The sequence below is a fragment of the Mobula hypostoma genome, chromosome 9 (assembly GCF_963921235.1).
Source record: "Mobula hypostoma chromosome 9, sMobHyp1.1, whole genome shotgun sequence".
NCBI lineage: Eukaryota > Metazoa > Chordata > Chondrichthyes > Myliobatiformes > Myliobatidae > Mobula > Mobula hypostoma.
The window spans coordinates 40,296,030-40,317,481 of NC_086105.1; the positions used below are offsets into that span (position 1 = coordinate 40,296,030).

Below are 21,452 nucleotides of genomic sequence, written 5' to 3' on the forward strand. Positions count from 1 at the left end.
GGTCTTCCTTCTACATAATTCACTATAGTTCAAAATGAAACCAATAATCATGTTCATTATTTGCCAGCCCATCTCTCCAGTATATCACCCCACCCCCACCCCCACAAAAGCCTTTCTTGTGGATCCTTGGAGTGCTGAAGAATGAGTTTAAACATCAACATTACAGTTTTCTCTGACAAGCACATATGCATTCTCTGTTACAAACTGATTAGACACTCACACAACAGTGGATGCACCACTGAGAGAGTGAGGGCCAAGATCATTGGTTGCTAGTGTTTTCCAGAATGGGATGTGTGGTTGTAAAACCATCATCCTGTTCCTATGGCCAACTACTGCAGGTAGTCCAGGTGAGGACTTATTGTGATACCCTGTAGTGGCTGGAATAAACTCCTTTGGCCAAATGGCGAAATAAACTTTGAAGTGACAAGAATCAAATATTAGATTTAAAGCCAATGAAAAGAAAAATGTATTGAATGGTATTTATGTTCTAATTCAACTTCATGCATAAAACACCTCACAGCATACTTCTATGATAATATTTTTGATCAACAGTTTAATTTGCTCAGTCAGAGTGTCAGCTGAATTTCAATCTCCTTCCAAAGTACTTTCCTATCTGGTGATTCTGTAGCTTGGCTTTTAGAACAGCAGCATTCATGTGCCAACTACATATTGTCATTGTCTTCTTTACTTCATTGGCACAATCGCTGATCCACAAAACATGGATCTATGACTTAACCACTTACCATTTAATAGTGTCATTTACAGCACAGGTCTATGGCCATTGGTCTATGAAGCCTATGATGATATTTCGGCAACTGAGTTCAAATCTAATCTCCCTTCTCTATTCACTACCACTGTCATGAGTTTTTAAGTTTACACTATTTATTCTTCATTTGTCAATGGTTTTTAACTCATTCTATGCTGAAACATTCCATGCTATTTTCTGAAACTGCCCACACAAAGTTCATTGCTAAATCTACTTGGGCACAAACTTTTCTCAAGGCATCTTAATTGACCCCTGTATTAATTAAAAATCTCAATCAAGTTTGTTTTGGCAAAAACTCTGCAATTCCTATATTCCAATCCAACTCACCTTTGAATAAACAGAGAACACATTTAGGCCTGATACTGGACCAGTAGGTGTACCTGTCCCATTTGGATAACTCTGTCAGCCTTGACATTCACTTCTGTACTCCAGGTTTGAAACATGTCATGGACTTTAGCAGATAACCTAGACAGGCATTTGGAGCAGTTGTGAAAAAGTACTGATTTGTTGAGATGGTGAAAAACGGAAAGTTAATAAGAATCCTCGTCTATTCACTCAACATAATGTGGAAGATCCCACGGCATTCGATTTTTAAAGAGGAATTGAGAATGTCTCAACCCCACCCTTATTGTACAAATGATTTATTGTAAAAATTACTTCCAATGGCATCTTGTGGAATAGCTTTTGAAAATCTATTTAATTCATTTGCATTGCCCTTATATAGGCAATGCATCATTTTTCAATAAACTAATGTATTAAAAAATCAATCAACAAATACACAGCAGCTGTTCATGATTATTCTTAGAGTTCTAAATGACAATCATTTTACCTTGAATTATTGGTGAGCATAATCTCCAAACCAATATAAACCAATAAATCTATAATTAACATTTTTTTTCCTTTCTTGAACTGAGGTACTACATTGACAACTTTCCTATCCTGAAATATCCAAGTACAAGCAAGAAATTATGCTTACAGCTTCCATTACCTCTTGTCTGATTTCTTCCAATGGCTCATGCTGCATGCATCAAGGGAGTAGTTTCAGTTATAAAAAGGCATTGAGCCCTCTCACATTTGTCACTTTCCCAGAATTCGAACTGAAGTACAATCAGACGATACTCGTTGTTGCTCAGAGGGTTGAGGTATGAGGTATTGCCAGCTTCTGCTTGGCACCCCTCCCAAAGGCAGAGCCAAGATCAAAAACTCAACATGGCAGCTTACGCATTAATTTTTAACTAGTTTTAATTCCGAGCTTATTGTTCGCTTTTGGGTCAATTCTGAGCTTGAAGTCAGACAAACACATCTTATCAGATCAGTTGATAAACAAGCTCTTTTCTCAGATGATAAAAATGCTGTCTAACAAAACAAGGTGTGATTAATCTTCTAAACGGATAACACTGTTAAGTGGATAAAACAACTTTGCACGGAAGTTATGTGCTTAACGGTTTTTGACAGTTACAATTAGGAAATGCCAATTCTATTCTAGTTTTCTTGATGTGTTTAGCCCGTCTGCCTCTTGAGGATTTGGCACTAAACAAATTGCAGCTCAGACAAAAATAAAATGCTGGGGAGATGAAGCATATGCCTGCAAGATTCAGTAAAAATACCAAACCCAAGTTTGAGCTGCTAATGTGGCTTTGGTGTCTTCTGAAGAGCCAGCTGGATGGATGCTAATTATTCTACCCCTGCAGGGCATCACCACTTCCAGAAAAATCATTGTCTTCGCACATCTTAGCAACGAGTCTGCTTGAAACAGCTGACAATATTTCCGTTACAACTGCCTAGTTCTGTCTTCAAAAAAATGTTGGCGCGAGACATCAGTTTCACTTTGGTTGCCCATATTCCAACAGAGAGAACTGTCAACAAGACTTATTTGGTACAAAACCTTGCACACAGTACAGCTAGCAAGTGGAGCTGATGACTGTGAGCCGCTGTTATCAAAATATTTGCAATGGTGCACATATTTAAATAAATTGCCATAATGAAACTGGTTAAACTGGAAAGAGCGCAGTGAAGATTTCAGGATGTTGCCAGGACTAGAGGAACTGAGTTATAGGGAGAGGTTGGACAGGTTAGGTCTTTCTTCCTTGGAATGTAGGAGAATGAGGGGCAATCTCGTAGAAATGTGCACTATGGATGACAACAGTTACCAGGCATAGATTTAGGAGGGAAGAGATTGAAAAGAATGCTGAGGAGCAAACTTTTCATGTAGAGGGTGGTGATCGTATGGAATGAGCTGAAAGAAGAAGTGGTTGAGGCAGGTACTATAGTATCATTTAAGAAGAACTTTGATAGCTGCTTGGAGGGCTGGGACATAGTGGGATATGGACTGAATGCAGGAATTTAGGACTGAATTTAGGACTAAATTTAGGCACAGTGGTTGGCAAGGACTAGTTGGCCTGAAGGGCTTGTATCTGTGATGTATTGTTCCATGACTCTATGACCAAAAAGGAAAGCTTTCATGAAGGAAACTACAATTAGAACAAATAATCTAATGGATTCAGTGCTGCACTTGGGTGGTGAGGTGGAATACGTCTCTACTAAAAGGGGTGGCAAGCACTCCTCCCCTGCGCTAGCTTGCAGGTTATCCTTGGACAAGCACCTGCTCACCCTGCCTAGTCATATGAAGCCATGAGAGCAGGTGGTGCATATCACAAGTCCAATTTGTTGGCAATTGGAAGCTTTACATTATGAGCAGGACCTTTCTGGCTAACCTTCTCTAAAAATGGAGGCACTTTGCTCCTCTAAGATTTGCATACTACTTTGCTTGGACACTGGTCACTTTCAAAGTGAAAAGTATTACAACTGAGTCCTTGTTTAACTATAGATTGCATCACATCTGATTCTTATCCTGTACTCATACACACCTGTAACTTCAGAAGCAGGTATAGTCCAGCTTTCATTCAATAAAATTTGATAAGTTATCAAGAATGGCAACAGCAAGTTGAAAGACACTTAGAAGTGAGCCTGGGATGGATATGTTCCAGGTATTAGACGATAAGGAACGATGGGAAAAAAGCGGGTTAGTCCCTGTGCAGTTAACCAGTTCAAGCTGTTTTTGATATAAGCAGCACTCACAAACTGCTGGAGGAACTCAACACATCAGGCAACATCTATGGAGAGAAATCAACAGTTGTCATTTTGATCTCAGTCCAAAACATTGACTATTTATTGCTCTCAATAGATGCAGCCTGGCCTGCTGAGTTCCTCCAGCACTTTGTGTGTGTTCCACAAGATTTCCAGCATCTGCAGAATCCCGTGTTTATGATTTGATGTTGGCAACATGTCATTTGTGCATTGCCCACCAATTTATTGGCTTCAGCATCAATTCAGTGCTCATTGCACTACTTAGCACTATCTACCTTAGCAGACTAATGCTGTGAGTGGTTACTGTGTTCAGTTCTAGTCACCTCATTACAGGAAGGATGTGGATACTATAGAGAGAGTACAGAGGAGATTTACAAGGACGTTGCCTGAATTTGAGAGCATGCCTTATGAGTATAGGTTGAGTGAACTTGTCCTTTTCCCCTTGGAGCAACGAAGGATGAGAGGTGACCTGATAGAGGTGTATAAGATGATGAGAAGTACAGTTCATGTGGATTGCCAGAGGCTTTTTCTCAGGGTTGAAATGGTTACACGAGGGGGCATAGTTTTAAGGTGCCTGGAAGTAGGTACAAGGGGGATGTCAGAGGTAAGTTTTTCACACAGAGATTGGTGGGTGCGTGGAATGCACTGCCAGTGAAGGTGGTAGAGGCGGATACAGAAGGGTCTTTTAAGAGACTCTTAGGTAGGTACAAGGAGCTTAGAAAAATAGAGGACTATGCAGTAGATGAATTGAGGCAGCTTCAGGAGTAGGTTACCAGGTTGGCAAAACGTTGTGCGCTGAGGGCCTGGGATATGCTGTAGATTTTCTATGTTTCTAATGCTTAAGGCAAGCCTGCACCATTTAAAGCCAGAATGCACCAGAAGGAGAAGTGCATTATGGCAATGTAAGGCTCTGGCAGGCAGCCTGGGATTAAAACTACACACATAAAAACTGCTGGTGAACGCAGCAGAAGAGGTACAGTCAACCGTACCACTTCCTATAGATGCTGCCTGGCCTTCTGCGTTCACCAGCAATTTTTATGTGTGTTGCTTGAAATTCCAGCATCTGCAGATTTCCTCGTGTTTGGGATTAAGACTGTTTGGGCATGAATGAAGAAGTTCTTAATGAGTTTTTTTTCTGGAACTCTTCTTGCAGGAGGAGAGAAGCCACGTTTTACACATGAATAGCCAGGAGATCTTCAGAAGACAACCATGACCATCTATGCCAGGATTCAAGTCTTAATCATCTAGATGCAGTGGACCCATGCATCATCAAGGTCAGCTAACATATCTTGAAGTGTTATGACTCCAACTGTTGCACTACGTATATCTAACAATCATGGGTACTCACCATCATCACACACTTAGCACTATTGAAGACATCATACTTCACTGTCGACACATGTTGCCATTTCATTCAACCGCACCAAATGACTTTCACTAGCACATTTTACTCTCTTTTATGGGGCAAAGCGTGTATATTCAGAGCAGGAGCCTTATCCCTGCTCAGCTTCTCCAGCATTTTCTGTGTGTTACTAAGAATTCTTATCTCCTTGTTTACCTTCATTGGAGCAGAAGATATAGCCAGCAGCACTGGAAGTGTTGCTGTCCAAAAATCTAACCACACCTTTCACTTCATATACCTCCCAATCCTACAGTCTTTCCTTGGTCATCATGTGCACATGGCATGAGACTGGATTTCTTACCTTCCCTGTTCCAACAGGACACATTTACCTTTATGGTTGTTTGGTCTTTTAGATAGCCAAGGATTGAAATACAGTCACACAACGGCAGATGATCAGGAAAACAATCTGAAGTGACATTAACATTTAAATTCACATTTACAGTCCACCAGCTCAGACACAGGCTGTGCGTTGAGATAAGTGCTTGGTGGTCGATTCAGACGCCTGGGTCAAGGGCCTGCATCTGCCCTGTATTTCTCCATGATTTATGACAGTTTCAAGGTAGGATCTGCACGTTGTGAGACACTGTTATCATGGTCCTGTAACTAATTCAGGGATTAAGGGCTGAACATTTGGAGGGAAGTCACAAGAGAGCTTGCTGCGGAGGTTTTGAATTCCTTGGTCAGTAAATGACCACGGAATTGATTGTGGACTTCAGGAAGGGCAAGTCAGTGGAACAGAAATCACTCATTGAGGGATCAGCAGTGGAAAAGGTGAGCTGTTTCGAGTTCCTGGTTGTCAACATCTTTGGAGATCAATTCTGGGCCCAAGATATTGGTGCAATTGCAAAGAAGGCATACCAGTGACTAAGTTTCATTTGGATATTCAGGAGACTTGGCATGTCGCCAAAGGCTAGAAAATTTCTGTAGATTTACCATCAAGAGCATCACCATCTGGTATGGAGGGGCCATTGCAGAGGATTGGAAAAAGCTGCAGAAAGTTGCAAACTCAACCAGCTCCATCATGGGCATTAACCACCCCAGCATCAAGGACATCTTCAAAAGGCGATGGCTCTAAAAGGTGGCATACATTTTTAAGGAGTCCCATCATTCAGGACATACCCTCTTCTTATTGCAAAAATCAAGAAAGAGGAACAGGAGCTTGAGGGCACACACTCAGTGTTTTAGGAACAGCTTCTTCCCCTCCACCATCAATCTCACTGTTTTTTTTTAATTCCTTTTCCTCTCTTTTTGCACTACTTATTTAATTCCAATTTCAATATATATTTCTTATTAGAATTTATAGTTTTTATGATTATGTATTGCACTGTACTTCTGCTGCAAAACAAAAAAAAATCCCAACATATGCCAGTGATATTAAACTGGATTTTGATTCTGATTCTGAATGAGCACTTCAACGGGGAGACTACCACAAGAAGCTGGGAATACGTACAATATGAAATGATGCACCAGACTTCATACAGAGGTTGGAATCCACCCATCCCAGCACAAAAGCATTTCATTCTTCCATTAGTCCACTCAACCAACTTACATTAAATTGATCAGCCTAATTGAGCATCTTTTATACAAGTTAATAAACAAATTGATTGAATGGCGTGTGCAATTTCAACTGGGAGCATCTGATAGACAACTCTGAAGCAACTTGTCAGAACTGAGAAATCAAAGTAGCTGGTTAGGGCCATTAGAAAAAAATAGGAAACTACCAGGGAAGTAAAAGAAACCTTTGTGAGTAAAGATAAAATCAATTAAATTATGGGAGTAAATATTAAGTAATCAGAGTGGGGAATAATGTGTAGAATTAAGAAAGAAAAACACCTTCATTGGGAATTAATTGCAGGACAAGGTGGTAACCCTTAAGCCACAGAATATATCAATACAAAAATCAGCAAGCAGTTACCACGTGCAGATTGGTTTAAATGGGAAATTTCATTCAAAATGGATGGGGCAGGCAAACAAGCTCAAGGTGGAAGGGGTGCAAATTTTTTTAGTGTGCTTCAGGATAGTTTTCCGCATACTAGATTATGAATGAAGAGCCAGATTTTTAAAAATAACCATTTTTTTGCATCAAGATTTAATGATACTTGTATATAACATGGAATATTTCAATGTACTGGCTGAAAGAGTGAACTACAGAGCATCCAGTAGTTTCTAGATTTAAATTAGGCTGACAATGATATAGATGGTATCCTTGGTGCACCACGTAAGCATACTCAGGAGCAGAACAACAAAGGTGCTCAAAAAGAATGTAATTTTTGACAGAAGTAGTTTATTTCCCTAAGGAGGGTGAATTCAACTTGCCCAAAAAAATTTTATTTATGACTATGGAGGTATGAGACAACATATTATTACAATTAAAAATAATACAAAAAGATGGAAACCAGCTTAAATTTTGGTAACTGTGAAAAATACAAAAACAACAAACAGACAGGAAGAGCTATAAAAAGGAAATTTGCAAGCAATATCAAAATCGACACGAAAAATGTTGTCAATTATAAGCAGGGAAAATTAACAATGCTAAAAGTGGGAAAAACAATAAGCATAAGTGAAAAATAAGGGAAAAATGAATATGTTGAATAATTACTTTAACGTTACAACAGAGAAAAAAGTTAGCATGCTAGATATCTCAAGGAAACTAATTCTGACTCAGAGAAGAGGGGTGCCAAATTAAATGTAAATAAAATAAAATGATTGTATAGAGTAATTGCATTAGGGAGTGACTAATTCCTGGAATTGATATTTCCATTCTAGAGGTTGAAAGGAAGTAGATGAAACATTGCAAATGCTCTGAATATAATTTTGCAGAACTCTCTCAATTCAGAATTGTTCTTTTAGATTGGAAATTATACATGTCACTCCCCCATTTATGAAAAGTGAGAAAGGGAAATTAGTAAATTATAGACCAGTTAACCTAACATTTGTTGCTGGGAAATTACTGGAGCCTATAATTAAGGACAGAATGACTGAATACCATGAATTTTTTTTGTGATTGGATAGAGCAAGCATGGCTTTTAAAAGTGTTGGAACCCTTTGATGAATCTTTTACTGAATATCTTGTAAAGGCAACTAAAGCTGTTGATAGCGGAATATTGAGGGGTTTTGTTTATATGGCCTTTCAGAAGATACTTGACAAAGTGACTCATGTGTGGAAGCTGGTTGACATTGAAGCTCATGGAAGTCTTGGTCAGAAAAACAGCTAAGAGTTAGAAGCCACAGAGTCAACAAAATGGGAGTTACTCAGACTGATTGAAGTACCACAGGAATAGGGGCCTATTTCTCACTGTACTTAGATAATAGGCAGAGATTCACACATCTAGAGTTGATAGACAAGATGTGGGAGCATAGAATTATGAAGATAATTAATAGGGTAAGCAAATGGGCAAAGTTAAGGCAAATACACTACAATGGGAAAATGTGGGGTCAGTTACTTCGAAATGAAAAGGATCTAACAAAGTATTTTTTGAATGGTGAAAAGCCAGAGTGATGGAGGTTCAAGAGGCTCAGATGTTGATGCGCATTGATCACTAAAATGTATTAGGTACGTGTAGAAAATCTTACAAGGTTTAAATGAATGGCAGATTTCATATCTAGAACATTAAAATACAAAGAAACCTCTACAAAACCCACGTTAGAATATAATTGGAATGCAGGGAGCAGTTCATATCAGAGACCTAAATTATGCAGTGACAGCTACAAACTGTTGTATTCCTGGAATTGAAAGGTTAAGAGGAAAGTAGTTTGAAGTTTTTCATGGTATTAGAGGAGCTAACGGATTTGAGAGAAAGAGGCTATTTCCACTGGTTAGTGAATCTAGAATTCGAGCGAAGCCTCTCAGGAATGAAATTAAAAAACACTCATACATAAAGGAAAAAGTAGCAAAAAGTTGGAACTCTTTTCTTCAAATGGTGCTTTATGCTTGGTCAACTGTCTGCCAAATCCAAGACAGCTGGATATTTTTATACAGGTTTATTAAGGATTCACAAAGACATTTGCAAATTTCTACAGATGTACCATGGAGATCATTTTAACTGGCTGCATCACTGTCTGCTATGGCAGATGGAGGTGGTGGGGGATACTGCACAGGATCAAAATAAACTGCAGACAGTTGTGAACTTAGTCAGCTCCATCATGAACACTAGGTTCCGTAGTACTCAGGATGTCTTGAAGGAGTGATGCCTCAAAAAGGCGGTGTCCGTCATTAAGAACCCCCATCACCCAGGTCACACCTTGTTCTCATTGCTACCATCAGGAAGGAGGTAGAGGAGTGTGAAGGCACACACTCAATGATTCAGGAACAGCTTCTTCTTCTCCACCATCTGTTTTCTGAATGGACATTGAACCCATGAACACTACTTCACTACTTTTTTATTTCTATTGTTGCACTACTTACTGTAATTCACAGTTTTTTTCCCTATTTATTGTGTTATTGCAATGTCAAAATATTTCACGACCTATGCCAATGATATTAAACCTGATTCTGATTCTGATTTTGAGGATGGTACGACAGTGGAGTAAGTGCACCCATTAGTTCAATGTATGATGGAAAATATTTAAGGAAATAAACAGCCAACTGTTCCTATCAGTTTATAATAATGCAGAAATTGACGATTGACATCTCAGCTTCATTTATCAGCTAATATCTAGGACTTTCAGTGGAAGTTAAGGCTGACGAGGAGATAGCATTGGCTTCCTGAAGTCCCCTCTAGGCACGATAGCAGCTAAACTGCCCATGCTTTTGACCGTCAACCTATGAGCCTAGAAGCAGCAGGTTTTGTCCAGATGATACAATACCTTCCTGCACAGGGGTTGCATGATTGTGTTCCAAGGCTGTCTGAAGCTTCCTCTATTGAATAGTGGCTGTGGTCTATCAGCCACATTGCAGCTACCTGGTGTGGTTCTAATTGGGACACCACAAGTAGTGACCAGTGTCATAGCAGCAGATCCTGAGACCCCACCCTCAGACTGGATTGATGGCCTTTTGATTGGTCACTGCCAACAAATGACTTTCAACTGCCTATAAATATCTCAGATAGATAATAACATTAAAAATTAGTTCCAAAAGATTTAAACAATTTAAAAACAGGATCATGAAAAGAAGTAAATTTACTTTAAGAAATTTTAGCCAATTTATTCAAGGCTTTAAAATTAATCAAAAATTGCATTTTTCTACACTTAGCTGCTCAATCAAGGTCATTAATCCCATTTAATTGAATGGTCCATATCTTGCATCACATACACACCAGACACTATTTTAGAATTCGTCATTTTTGGCACCTGAAGAAAACACATATCAATTCAATGAAGTAAAAACAGAAAACAGTGGGGAATGTTTAGCAGGTCAGTCTGATTCAATGTTATGAATCTGGGATTCCAATTCGGAACTTTTTCTTTCCATTTTCCAAGAATGTCACTTGACCTACTGAGTATTTCCAGCCATTCCTGTTTTTATTTCAAATTTGCAGCCTTTGCAGATTCTTAATTTTCATTTACTACAGAAGGAATGTTGGCCACATGTGTGAAGTGAAAGTACTGATGTGAAGCTGAAGGTTGGATCTGACTCCTCAGCGTAGGATGCCTATGGTTTATCCCTGTACTCAGCACTGACTCTTGCATTTGTTGACCTTCCACCTTCACCTGCTCAGTGAGATTACATCTGAATCAGGTTGAATATCACCGGCATGTGTTGGGAAATTTGTTAACTTAGTGGCAGCAGTACAATGCAATACATAATATCGAAAAAGAAGTAAACCAGTTCCAGTAAGTATATATGTACAAACGTATATTAAGCAGTTAAATTAAAAGTAGTGCAAAACCAGAAATAATAAAAAAAAATGTGAGGTGATGTTCATGGGTTCAATGTCTATTTAGGTATCAGAAGGCAGGGGGGAAGAAGCTGTTCCTGATTCACTGAGTGTGTGCCTTCAGGCTTCTGTAACTCCTTCCTGACAGTAACAGTGAGAAGAGGCCATGTCCTGGGTGATGGGGCTCTTAATAATGGACAACACCTTTCTGTTCAAGATACAGGTGAAGACTGTTTTCCTCCTCGCAGACCTGCTCTCTCTGTTTCTATGTATGCGCCTAGGTCGAAGGTTGCGAGAGATAAAAGGATACAGGTTGGTATCACTAGTGCACGGAGAAGTCCTGGGGTAAAATTTATGTTATATTTTTGAAAGGTATAAAAAAGGGCACCTTTTTGGTGTAAATTGGAATCATCCCTTAGGCTGGGTCATGACTGGTGTAAAGAGACAGAGAGAAGATTGCATGAAATGCTGTCAGATACCTCAGAATCCCTCCAGCGTTATATAGGTCAGTTCATTGATTGGTTGAAAAAGCATTATTTTGTTTCCTTCTGTATTTTGTTAAGAATCTTTCTTTTTTCTGTATTTTCTTCTATATATAACTCTAATAAAGCAGTTCCTGTAACTTTTAACACGTGTACAGTGCCTCCTTTGTATGCAGATACTGCTTGGTACTGAATCAGGAAAGAACATGGACCGAATTTTAAAATGCTTTTAATACAGAGAGTTGGTGAGAATGTAGGAAGAGTAAAAAATGGGATGAATGTAAGTGGGGGTTGATGGTTGCTGTATGCTCAGTGGACCAAAGTGCCTATTTCGGTTTCACACAACCCATTCAGGTGTCAAAATTTAATACAGCTACTGTATTTTCATCCATCTAGTAAAATGTCTTGATGATTTAATTTTATTCTTTCCTTAGCCAGTACATGATGCTGTCTTTTAATGCTTCATTTCTGAAGGTAAAGAATTACGCAGTGGATGTACCCTTGGTCTTTACATCACCATTTATGTCTGCAGTGCACCTTTTGACATCAGTTCTGTACAGCGATTCTAGGTATCATGAAAAGAGATTATTCTGTTCAGTGACAAACACTCTTGTCTAAGAATTAGCACATCACAATGGTTTATGAAAATAAAGGAAGCGCTCTTTCATGTAAAAACTGAAAAACAACTAAAACAGGGTAGACTAGACTACATAATTATGCAGAGAATTCACTTCTCAATTATCACATCACAAAGCAGTCTACAATAATTTAGGTTTTCATTCTATTGAAAATGGTGATACTAGTATGATGCTTCAGTTGGAGAGATTGGTATTTTGGTGAAAAGCAGAGAGATCATAAACCACGTGTATCCTCAATACGACCATCTCTCAGTTCTTTGCATTTAACATAACCCCTGAAAATTAGTTATTTTCAAGATGTGCCGATGATGTCAGTGTTGTGCACGACTTCCTAAAAAAGTCACTTCCAGTGTGGCCATTTCTACCTTGAAATTGCTGTTGAATGGTGGGTTTTCATTTCATTTAGAAAATTCAGAATTATGCTTGCTCCAATGCCCCCTATGAGAAAGAGTTACATTTATAAGTAACTGATCATTCTTCACTTAGCAATTTTATTGATATTCCTATCGTGAAATGCTATATCTTTTAGTTGGTATTACAGTTGCTGGGTGTTCCTCTATAGCACCTAGCAAAGTTACTGATAGGGTCAACAAGTACCAGAAGAGCACCTACTCGACTTTTGCTGAGAAAGAACACTAAAAATGTTTCCTTCATCTGTCAGTTTACTTTGAAACAAATAGATCAGAACCGAGGTGCTGGCACAGAGGATTATCTCAATTTCTGGAGTAAAGCAGGAGCACCCTAATACTCTACAGCTGAGATGACAGCCTGTTAGAAAGTGGCCACTCTTTTATGGAAGTTATTTAATGGAACAAGCGATAAAAACTGCAAAGAGGAACAAACGGTTTAAGTGAGCTATGATAAATTACCTTACAGTATTACTGAGACGAGAAAGGATTTTCAGAAGGTATATTCTATACCTCTCCAATGAAACAGTTTCGAAGTATAATAATCCATCACTATTTGTGATTTAATCATTTGAAATGTTTTAATCAATTGTGGATCACTTTGACCACGTAGGATAATGTCCAGCTGAATCAGAAAAGCATTTTATCTCCCTCTTCCATGTCTATTCATACCAATTTAACCAAGGTTATAAATCTAGTCAGCTCCATCTTGGGCACTGCCCTACAAAGTACCCAGGACATCTTGAGGGAGTGGTGTCTCAGAAATGCAGCGTCCATTATTAAAGACCTCCAGCACCCAGGGCATGCCCTTTTCTCACTGTTACCATCAGGTAGGAGGTACAGAAGCCTGAAGGCACACACTCAGCGATTCAGGAACAGCTTCTTCCCCTCTGCCATCCAATTCCTATATGGACATTGAAGCTTTGAACACTACCTCACATTTTTTTAATATACAGTATTTCTGTTTTTGCACATTAAAAAAAATCTATTCAATATACATAATTGATTTACTTCTTTATTTATTATTATGTTTAATTTTATTTATTTTTTTTTGTTTCTCTGCTAGATTATGTATTGCATTGAACTGCTGCTGCTAAGTTAACAAATTTCACGTCACATGCCGGTGATAATAAACCTGATTCTGATTCTGAAAAACAGAGAAAAAAATAATTGAGGTTTCTGATTCACTAAGTCCCAGTTTACACAAGTGAAAATGATCTTCTTGGATACTTTGTTGTTCCTCTTTGATATTCTCAATGGAATATAGTGGCACATACTAATTAGAATGTACAAACGCTGATAAAGGCAGATCTAAATGAAACATTAAAACTTGAAATGATAAATCAAAAGCAGTGTCTTCAATGAAATAAACAGAAACATCAGACCAACTCATTGACACAGTGAAAGCTAAAAAGCACCCATCAGATAAAAAGTCACCCACTTAACAGCTTATGTGGCAAAATCTCAATGATGAAGTGCCAATGCCATGAGGGAAAAAACACTGAAGAAAAGGCATGCGAACAAGCAGCCACACAGTAAGACATTATTTTTAGTTTTAAAAATGTTTTAGAGATACTGCACAGAATGGCCTTTCTGACCCTTCGAGCCACGCTGTCCTGCAATCCCCTGATTTAATCCTAGCCTAATCACGGGACAATTTACAATGACCAATTAACTTACCAACTGGTACGTCTTTGGACTAAAGGAGGAAACAGCAGCACCCAGGGGAAACCCGCAGGGTCATGAGGAGAAACTACAAACTCCTTACAGGCAGTGGTGGGTTATGAAACTGTGTTGCCTGTTCCGTAAAGTGTTATGCTAACCACTGTGCTACATTAGGTGCTGTCCAAAGGGACTACTTTAATGTTTTTTATTGTTTATTGAGGAAGTATTCAGTACATGCAAAGCTAAGGCAGACAAACTGGAATATATTGCTTAAATTGGTCAAGTATTATTTACAAATGCAGACTTGACTACTTAAAAACAATAGCATTGGATACCTGAAAGCCTACAACCAGGAAATCCAGGTGGAAAATGAGTCTTCTAGGTGATTAGGAGTACCAGATCAAAGACTGGCTTGTCAGAAGCTACGTCAGTTTTTCTTAAATATAGCTAAATATAAGATAAAATATACTTCTTAAAATACAGCTAAGCATTTTTTCCTATGATTGTTGAAAGCCTACTGATTAAATCCTACGTGTTATTGCAATAAAGCAAACACACACATTCTAATGGGTCCTGTTATGCAGGAGACAAAATGGTGAATGCATTGGATAGCTGAAGTACTGGATGCATAGCCTTATGATATATTCTACGTGATTGTCATCAAGACCAACAAACGTTAATCAAACAAAATATTTTTGCTCTCTATTAAGAGATTCAGAAAGGCTCATTTTCTTATACCAAACTCTTGAAATGCAGATCAAATCAACCTCCTCAATTCTAATCTCCATCAGAATAATATCTCAGCATGCAACTTGATCAGATTAAAGTGAAAGAAATGAGTGACAGAAAATAAGGAAGTAATTTACTTAAGTAGACTGAGACATATTATTTTAAAGCATTATGATTTTAGACAGGCTGGACTTGCATAAAATCATTCTTCACCATTATTACGCAAACACGACGAAATCTGCAGATGCTGGAATTTCAAGCAACACACACACACACAAAAGTGAGAGGGACAGAGGGAGAAAAAGGAGAGTGAGAGAACAAATTTAAAAAAAAAATAAAAAATAAATAAATAACGGATGGGGTACGAAGGGGAGGTGGGGCATTAACGGACGTTAGAGAAGTCAATGTTCATGCCATCAGGTTGGAGGCTGCCCAGACGGAATATAAAGTGTTGTTTCTCCAACCTGAGTGTGGCTTCATCTTTACAGTAGAGGAGGCCATGGATAGACATATCAGAATGGGAATGGGATGTGGAATTAAAATGTGTGGCCACAGGGAGACCCTGCTTTCTCTGGCGGACTGAGCATAGGTGTTCAGCGAAACGGTTTCCCAGCCTGCGTCGGGTCTCGCCAATATATAGAAGGCCGCATCGGGAGCACCGGACGCAGTATATCACCCCAGCCGCTCACAGGTGAAGTGTCGCCTCACTACCCTGAATGGTAGTGAGGGAGGAAGTGTAAGGGCTGGTGTAGCACTTGTTCCACCTACAAGGAAAAGTGCTGGGAGGGAGATTGGTGGGAATGGATGGGGGGACGAATGGACAAGGGAGTCGCATAAGGAGCGATCCCTGTGGAAAGCAGAGGGGTGGGGAGGGAAAGATGTGCTTGGTGGTGGGATCCCTTTGGAGGTGGCGGAAGTCACTGAGAATTATATGTTGGACCCGGAGGCTGGTGGGGTGGTAGGTGAGGACAAGGGGAACTCTAGTCCAAGTGGGGTGGCGGGAGGATGGAGTGAGAGCAGATGTGCGTGAAATGGGAGAGATGCGTTTGAGAGCAGAGTTGATGGTGGAGGAAGGGAAGCCCCTTTCTTTAATAAAGGAGGACATCTCCTTTGTCCTGGAATGAAAAGCCTCATCCTGAGAGCAGATGTGGCGGAGACGGAGGAATTACGGGAAGGGGATGGCATTTTTGCAAGAGACAGGGTGGGAAGAGGAATTGTCCAGGTAGCTGTGAGAGTCCGTAGGCTTACAGTAGACATCAGTAGGTAAGCTATCTCCAGAGATAGAGACAGAAAGATCAAGAAAGGGGAGGGAGGTGTTGGAAATGGACCAGGTAAACTTGAAGGCAGGGTGAAAGTTGGAGGCAAAGTTAACGAAGTCAATAAGCTCAGCATGCGTGCAGGAAGCAGCGCCAATGCAGTCGTCGATGTAGTGAAGGAAAAGTGGGGGATAGATACCAGGGGGGTGCTGTTGTAGTCTGGTGTACTGACCTCTACCTTTCTTTCTTTCTTTCCTTATTTCTTAATTAATTAATTATATATTTCTCTCTCTCTCTCTCTCTCTCTCTCTCTCTCTCTCTCTCTCTCTCTCTCTCCTTTTTCTCCCTTTGTCCCTCTCACTATACGCCTTGCCCATCCTCTGGGTTTCCCCTACCCCTTTCTTTCTCCCTAGGCCTCCTGTCCCATGATCCTATCCCTTCTCCAGCCTCGTATCCCTTTTGCCAATCAACTTTCCAGCACTTATCTCCATCCCTCCCCCTCCTGTCTTCTCCTATCATTTCAGATCTCCCCTTCCCCCTCCCACTTTCAAATCTCTTACTATCTCTTCTTTCAGTTAGTCCTAACAAAGGGTCTCAGCCCGAAATGTCGACTGTACCTCTTCCAAAAGATGCTGCCTGGCCTGCTGCGTTCACCAGCAATTTTTTTTTGTGTGTGTGTTGCTTCACCATTAATACACCAGTTTGATATCCACATTATATAAAAATAGACTTGAATTTGCTCACTGCAATGATGATTTATGAGGAGAGCATGTTTGCTTCTGATTGAAAACCAATATGAAAAGAAGTTAGTAAAGCTGCCCAATCTTTGAAATCCATGTGAACATTTAACACAATGTCGGGCACTATGTACTCGAATACTAACAGCCCTCTTAAGAAAATAGCTCTCATTTTCCTTTTTGGTACGTCTTGCAAGGGAAATACTTACATCAAACAAGTTTTCTATATACATTTCCTCATTGACCTTGTCACGGAGTATGTCCTGGTTTTGTCGTACAAACGTGATGTAAGTGTCTGCCAGGTCCATTCCAGGTTGCTGGAAAGAAATATACAAACAGAAAATCAAAATTGACACAGATGTAAATTCCCTTGGTAAATTTTGTTTCGGGTCTCTCATTTCCCTGTCCGCATTTTGCAAATTATCTTTGCAAGAAACACCAGACCAAGGTTAATCCGTAACCACCATTTTCGTAATAGACACAAATATTACAAAATGAAACCAACAATGTATGATCTGCTGCCTAAGGTAATTATTTCCCCCATTGAAACCAATGAGCGGTTAATGGTCCCATTGGAATAGAATGGAATTGTGATCCTCAGTAACGAACCTATGCTAATTCAGGTAATAGAAGTGTCTTTGAAGGGATTTTTTGCTGACTCTCTATTCAGACTTGAACAGTGAGACAAGGTCATGAAGGAAATGCTGGTCTGGAATTACCAGATCCTAATTTCCCACCCAAATAACAGAAATTTGTGATAGACATCGGAAAATGTTCAGGATCTTTACTGAAGAACAATGATCCTTTATACTCATCACTGATATTAAAATAAGTTTCTCAACTATGCTTCAAATAGATTGATTTTAAGGATGTTCCATTTCTTTAAAAAAAGAATAATGTCAACTTGAGTGTCAAACTTGCAATTTGAAACAAACCATTTCACCCATTTAGCAAGTTGAGGGAAAGGTCCAAATTTGATTGAAAATGGAAGACCAGTTCACCAGTTTGCACTCATTCATGCTTTGAAGACTCCTTGCACATCACATAAAAGAGTTTAATTGCCAAAGAAAAAAAATACTGTGGAACTGAAAATCATATTTAATTATTGGAATACTTAAAATTCCATAGATTCTCTAGACTGGAAAACAGAAAAAAAGTCATTTTTCAAGGAAGGAAAAGATGGAAAACAGAAAACTGAATAGTCCTTAATGTTATTTATTTATTTATTGAGCTAAAGCGTGGAATATGCCCTTCCTGCCCTTTGAATCACGCTGCCCAGCAACTCCTGATTTAACCCTTTAAAAGTATTACATCTAAATATTTATGCAACAATGATCTCCCTACCTAATACAGTATCAGTTCATGCTCTAATATATTTGAAATTGATTCCTTGGCAGATAGCAAAGTTCAAAGGCAGTTAAGTCATTACAGATGGAAACTATTTTAATTAGATATCTGCATAAGGCTGAAGAAGATATTTGTGAGGGATGGATGCTCATCATTGGCAATATTAGACAACATGGTTCAGCCAAGGGCACCTGCAGCTTCATTGGTTATACATCAATCTTGGGTTTAAGAATAGAGGGTAAAAATGAAAACAATACTTAGCTATTTTATAATAATAAAATACTAAATATATATTTAGAAGCAAAAGCAACTAGATGACCAACATTTCTTTGAGGAAGAGAAATCTCAAAACAGGGTTTTCCAAATTAGGTCATTGGCAATTTTTTTTTCAAATAGACATCTTGCCCTTCATTTGTTCAATCTCACCCAAACTGAATGACAGACTTGCGGTTTTTGTTTTAATAAAAGCCAACAGAATCTATTTTGTTACTGCAGCTATTTCCCTCTTCTTATTGCTCATCTACCTGTCGCAGGCTAGGAGACATATGGGAGTTTCACACCTTGAGAATAGATTTTCACATCCAGTCTGCAGTCTTGAGACAGTAACTAATTATTACAAGAACACACATAACTTGGATAGATTTACTGCAGCAGCTGGTGACATTTACCAATTAGAATTGCAGTTCTTTAAAACAATTTCTTCTATATCGCAACTTGCAAAGGGTAATTATTTATAATGAATAGGGAAGAGATATATTCCTTATTAGCACACATCTTGTACAACTGTCATGTTCTCTGGTTTGTCAGAAGGTGCTGAGTACCAAGAAAGGAAGCAAACAACTTTTTCATTATTAGCACCATTAAACTTCATAGCTCAGTTCATCAGACTGCACGGGTCATCTTTATATTAAAGTAAAATGAAGAGGAAACAAATTTCCTTCTCATGCTGAGTTAGCACTTATTAAAAAAACTACAAACAACTTGAACTTTAATTTAAAATATATCACCTATTTTTCATGTTTTATTGTCTGACTGTCCATAGGAGTACACTGTAATCAGCACAAACGTTTTTTTATATCACAGGGAATCAACACGGTGTGAAGACTCAAACTTAATATGGGATTTCAGCCTAGGGTGAAGGTTTATGTCAGATCTGATTTTTCTGTGAACCATCAACATTTCAAAGACCTCTGAGAGGATATAATGCTCTGAATTCATGACAGGCTTTTCACATAATGTTCAAGATTTCTTGGTTTTCATCCACTACTTTCCAAAAATGAGGATTCTGTTGTTTCTATTTCTTAACACTTCATTTTACAAAGTCATTCTGCCTGACCAATAAATCCAGCCAATGATATGGTAAACAAAGCCTTCAATGCCAGATCACAATGCCACTCTCCACTGTGTTCTGTGGTATCATCACTGTACGAGCAGAACTAACTGCCTAAAATTTGGCATCCATAAGGTGCTGTTTGCCATCAGCAGCAGTGGAACTAACTTCCACCACAATCTGTGCTCCCAGTCATGGCATATTCTTTACTCCAATATAAATATTAAGCTCAGACCCGATCTTCATAGGAGGAATATCGAAATACACATCAAGAATACTGAACTGCTGAGGTTGTTAGACACATGCTAAGTGGCTAAAAACATCTAAAACAATGGCACAACCAATGGATCAAATCAAAACTCCTGTAGTCCTGTCATACATGCTACAATCTTCAGACAGTAGTTACAAGTAGATCTTCATTTCCTCCTCTGGCAACTGCCATCAGAGAAGCCTTCAATCCAGTAATCTTCAATTACTACGAAGAAATAAACTGGATTCAACATAACTCTACAGCTGCAGCACTGAAGACCTATAGTTTATTAATAATGGCAACTTCTAGTACAGCTACATAAAACTGGCATCCACCCAACTTTGTGAAAATTTGTCCAAACATGACCTATCCACAAACACAACCTAGCTAGTTATCATTCCATCAGCCCACACAGAGGAAGATACTGTGGACAGTTCTTACCACCAATAACCAGCTCACTGATGCTCCCTTTGGTTTCGCCAGATCAATTCCTTCCAGTTATGGACATAATATCTCTGCTTCAAACAGGGATAAAAGAGCTGAATTCTAGATCTGGGGTGAGAGTGACTGTCACTGACCTCAGGGAAGTATTTAACAATTTAACATCAAAGGGCTCGGTTACCACTGAATTTAACGGGAATCAAAGGTAAAGTCCTCCAGAGATTTGTTACTGGATGTCATCCTGCCCAGATATTCTCAGCTTGTCCTAGACAAGCAAAAGTTACAACTAGCAATAGAAACCACCTAAACAAATTGTAATTGAAACTAAAATTAAGTAAGGCATTTCTGCACCAAAAATAGGCCCTTGGCGCACAGAATAGAAAACAATCTATATTGCAACTTTTATGACTGATCAATAAAATGCTTCTGAAATGTAGCAAAACTATGACAAGTTACCAGATATTTTAGCATTTGGTTTAATGATAACTATTGACCAGTACATCAGAGATAATGCCTAGCGCAACACACACAAAACATGGAGGAATTCAGCATTTATGAAGGTTGATCTTTCAGTCAAAGACCCTTCATCAAGACTAGAAAAGAAGGGGGGAAGAAACCAGATAAGGTGGGGAAAGGGTAAGGAGTAAGGAGGGAGGGAAGAGAAAGTTAGAAAACCTACAGCACAGTACAGGCCCTTCAGCCCACAATGTTGTGCCGAACATGTACTTGCTTTAGAAAAGTACCTAGGGTTACCCATAGCCCTCTATTTTCCTAAGCTCCATGAACCTATGCAGGAGTCTCTTGAGAGACCCTATTGTATCCACCTCCACCACCATTGTCGGCAACCCATTCCACGCACTCACCACTCTCTGCATAAAAAACTTACCCCTGACATTCCTGAAATTACCAGAAGTTAGAGACATTGATGTTCATGCCATCAGGTTGAAGGCTATGCAGACAGAATATTGCTCCTCCAACCTGAGTTTGTCCTCATTGTGGCAGTACAGGAAACCAAGGACAGACTTATCAAAATGGGAATAGGAAGTCAAATTGAAATGGGTAGCCACCAGGAGATCCTGCCTCTTGCAGCACACAGAGC

At 39.1% G+C, this 21,452-nt stretch overlaps 1 protein-coding gene across 10 annotated transcripts in view; it reads right to left on the reverse strand.

Moving 5' to 3' along the window:
• Positions 1-21,452, reverse strand: part of cadps2 (Ca++-dependent secretion activator 2) — a 725,177-nt gene that overhangs the window by 24,154 nt on the left and 679,571 nt on the right. For all 10 annotated transcript variants that reach the window (XM_063058146.1, XM_063058145.1, XM_063058142.1 and 7 more), the window contains one exon: positions 17,195-17,302. In XM_063058146.1, coding sequence (XP_062914216.1) covers positions 17,195-17,302 — 108 coding nt within the window. The remainder of the gene's footprint in view (positions 1-17,194; positions 17,303-21,452) is intronic.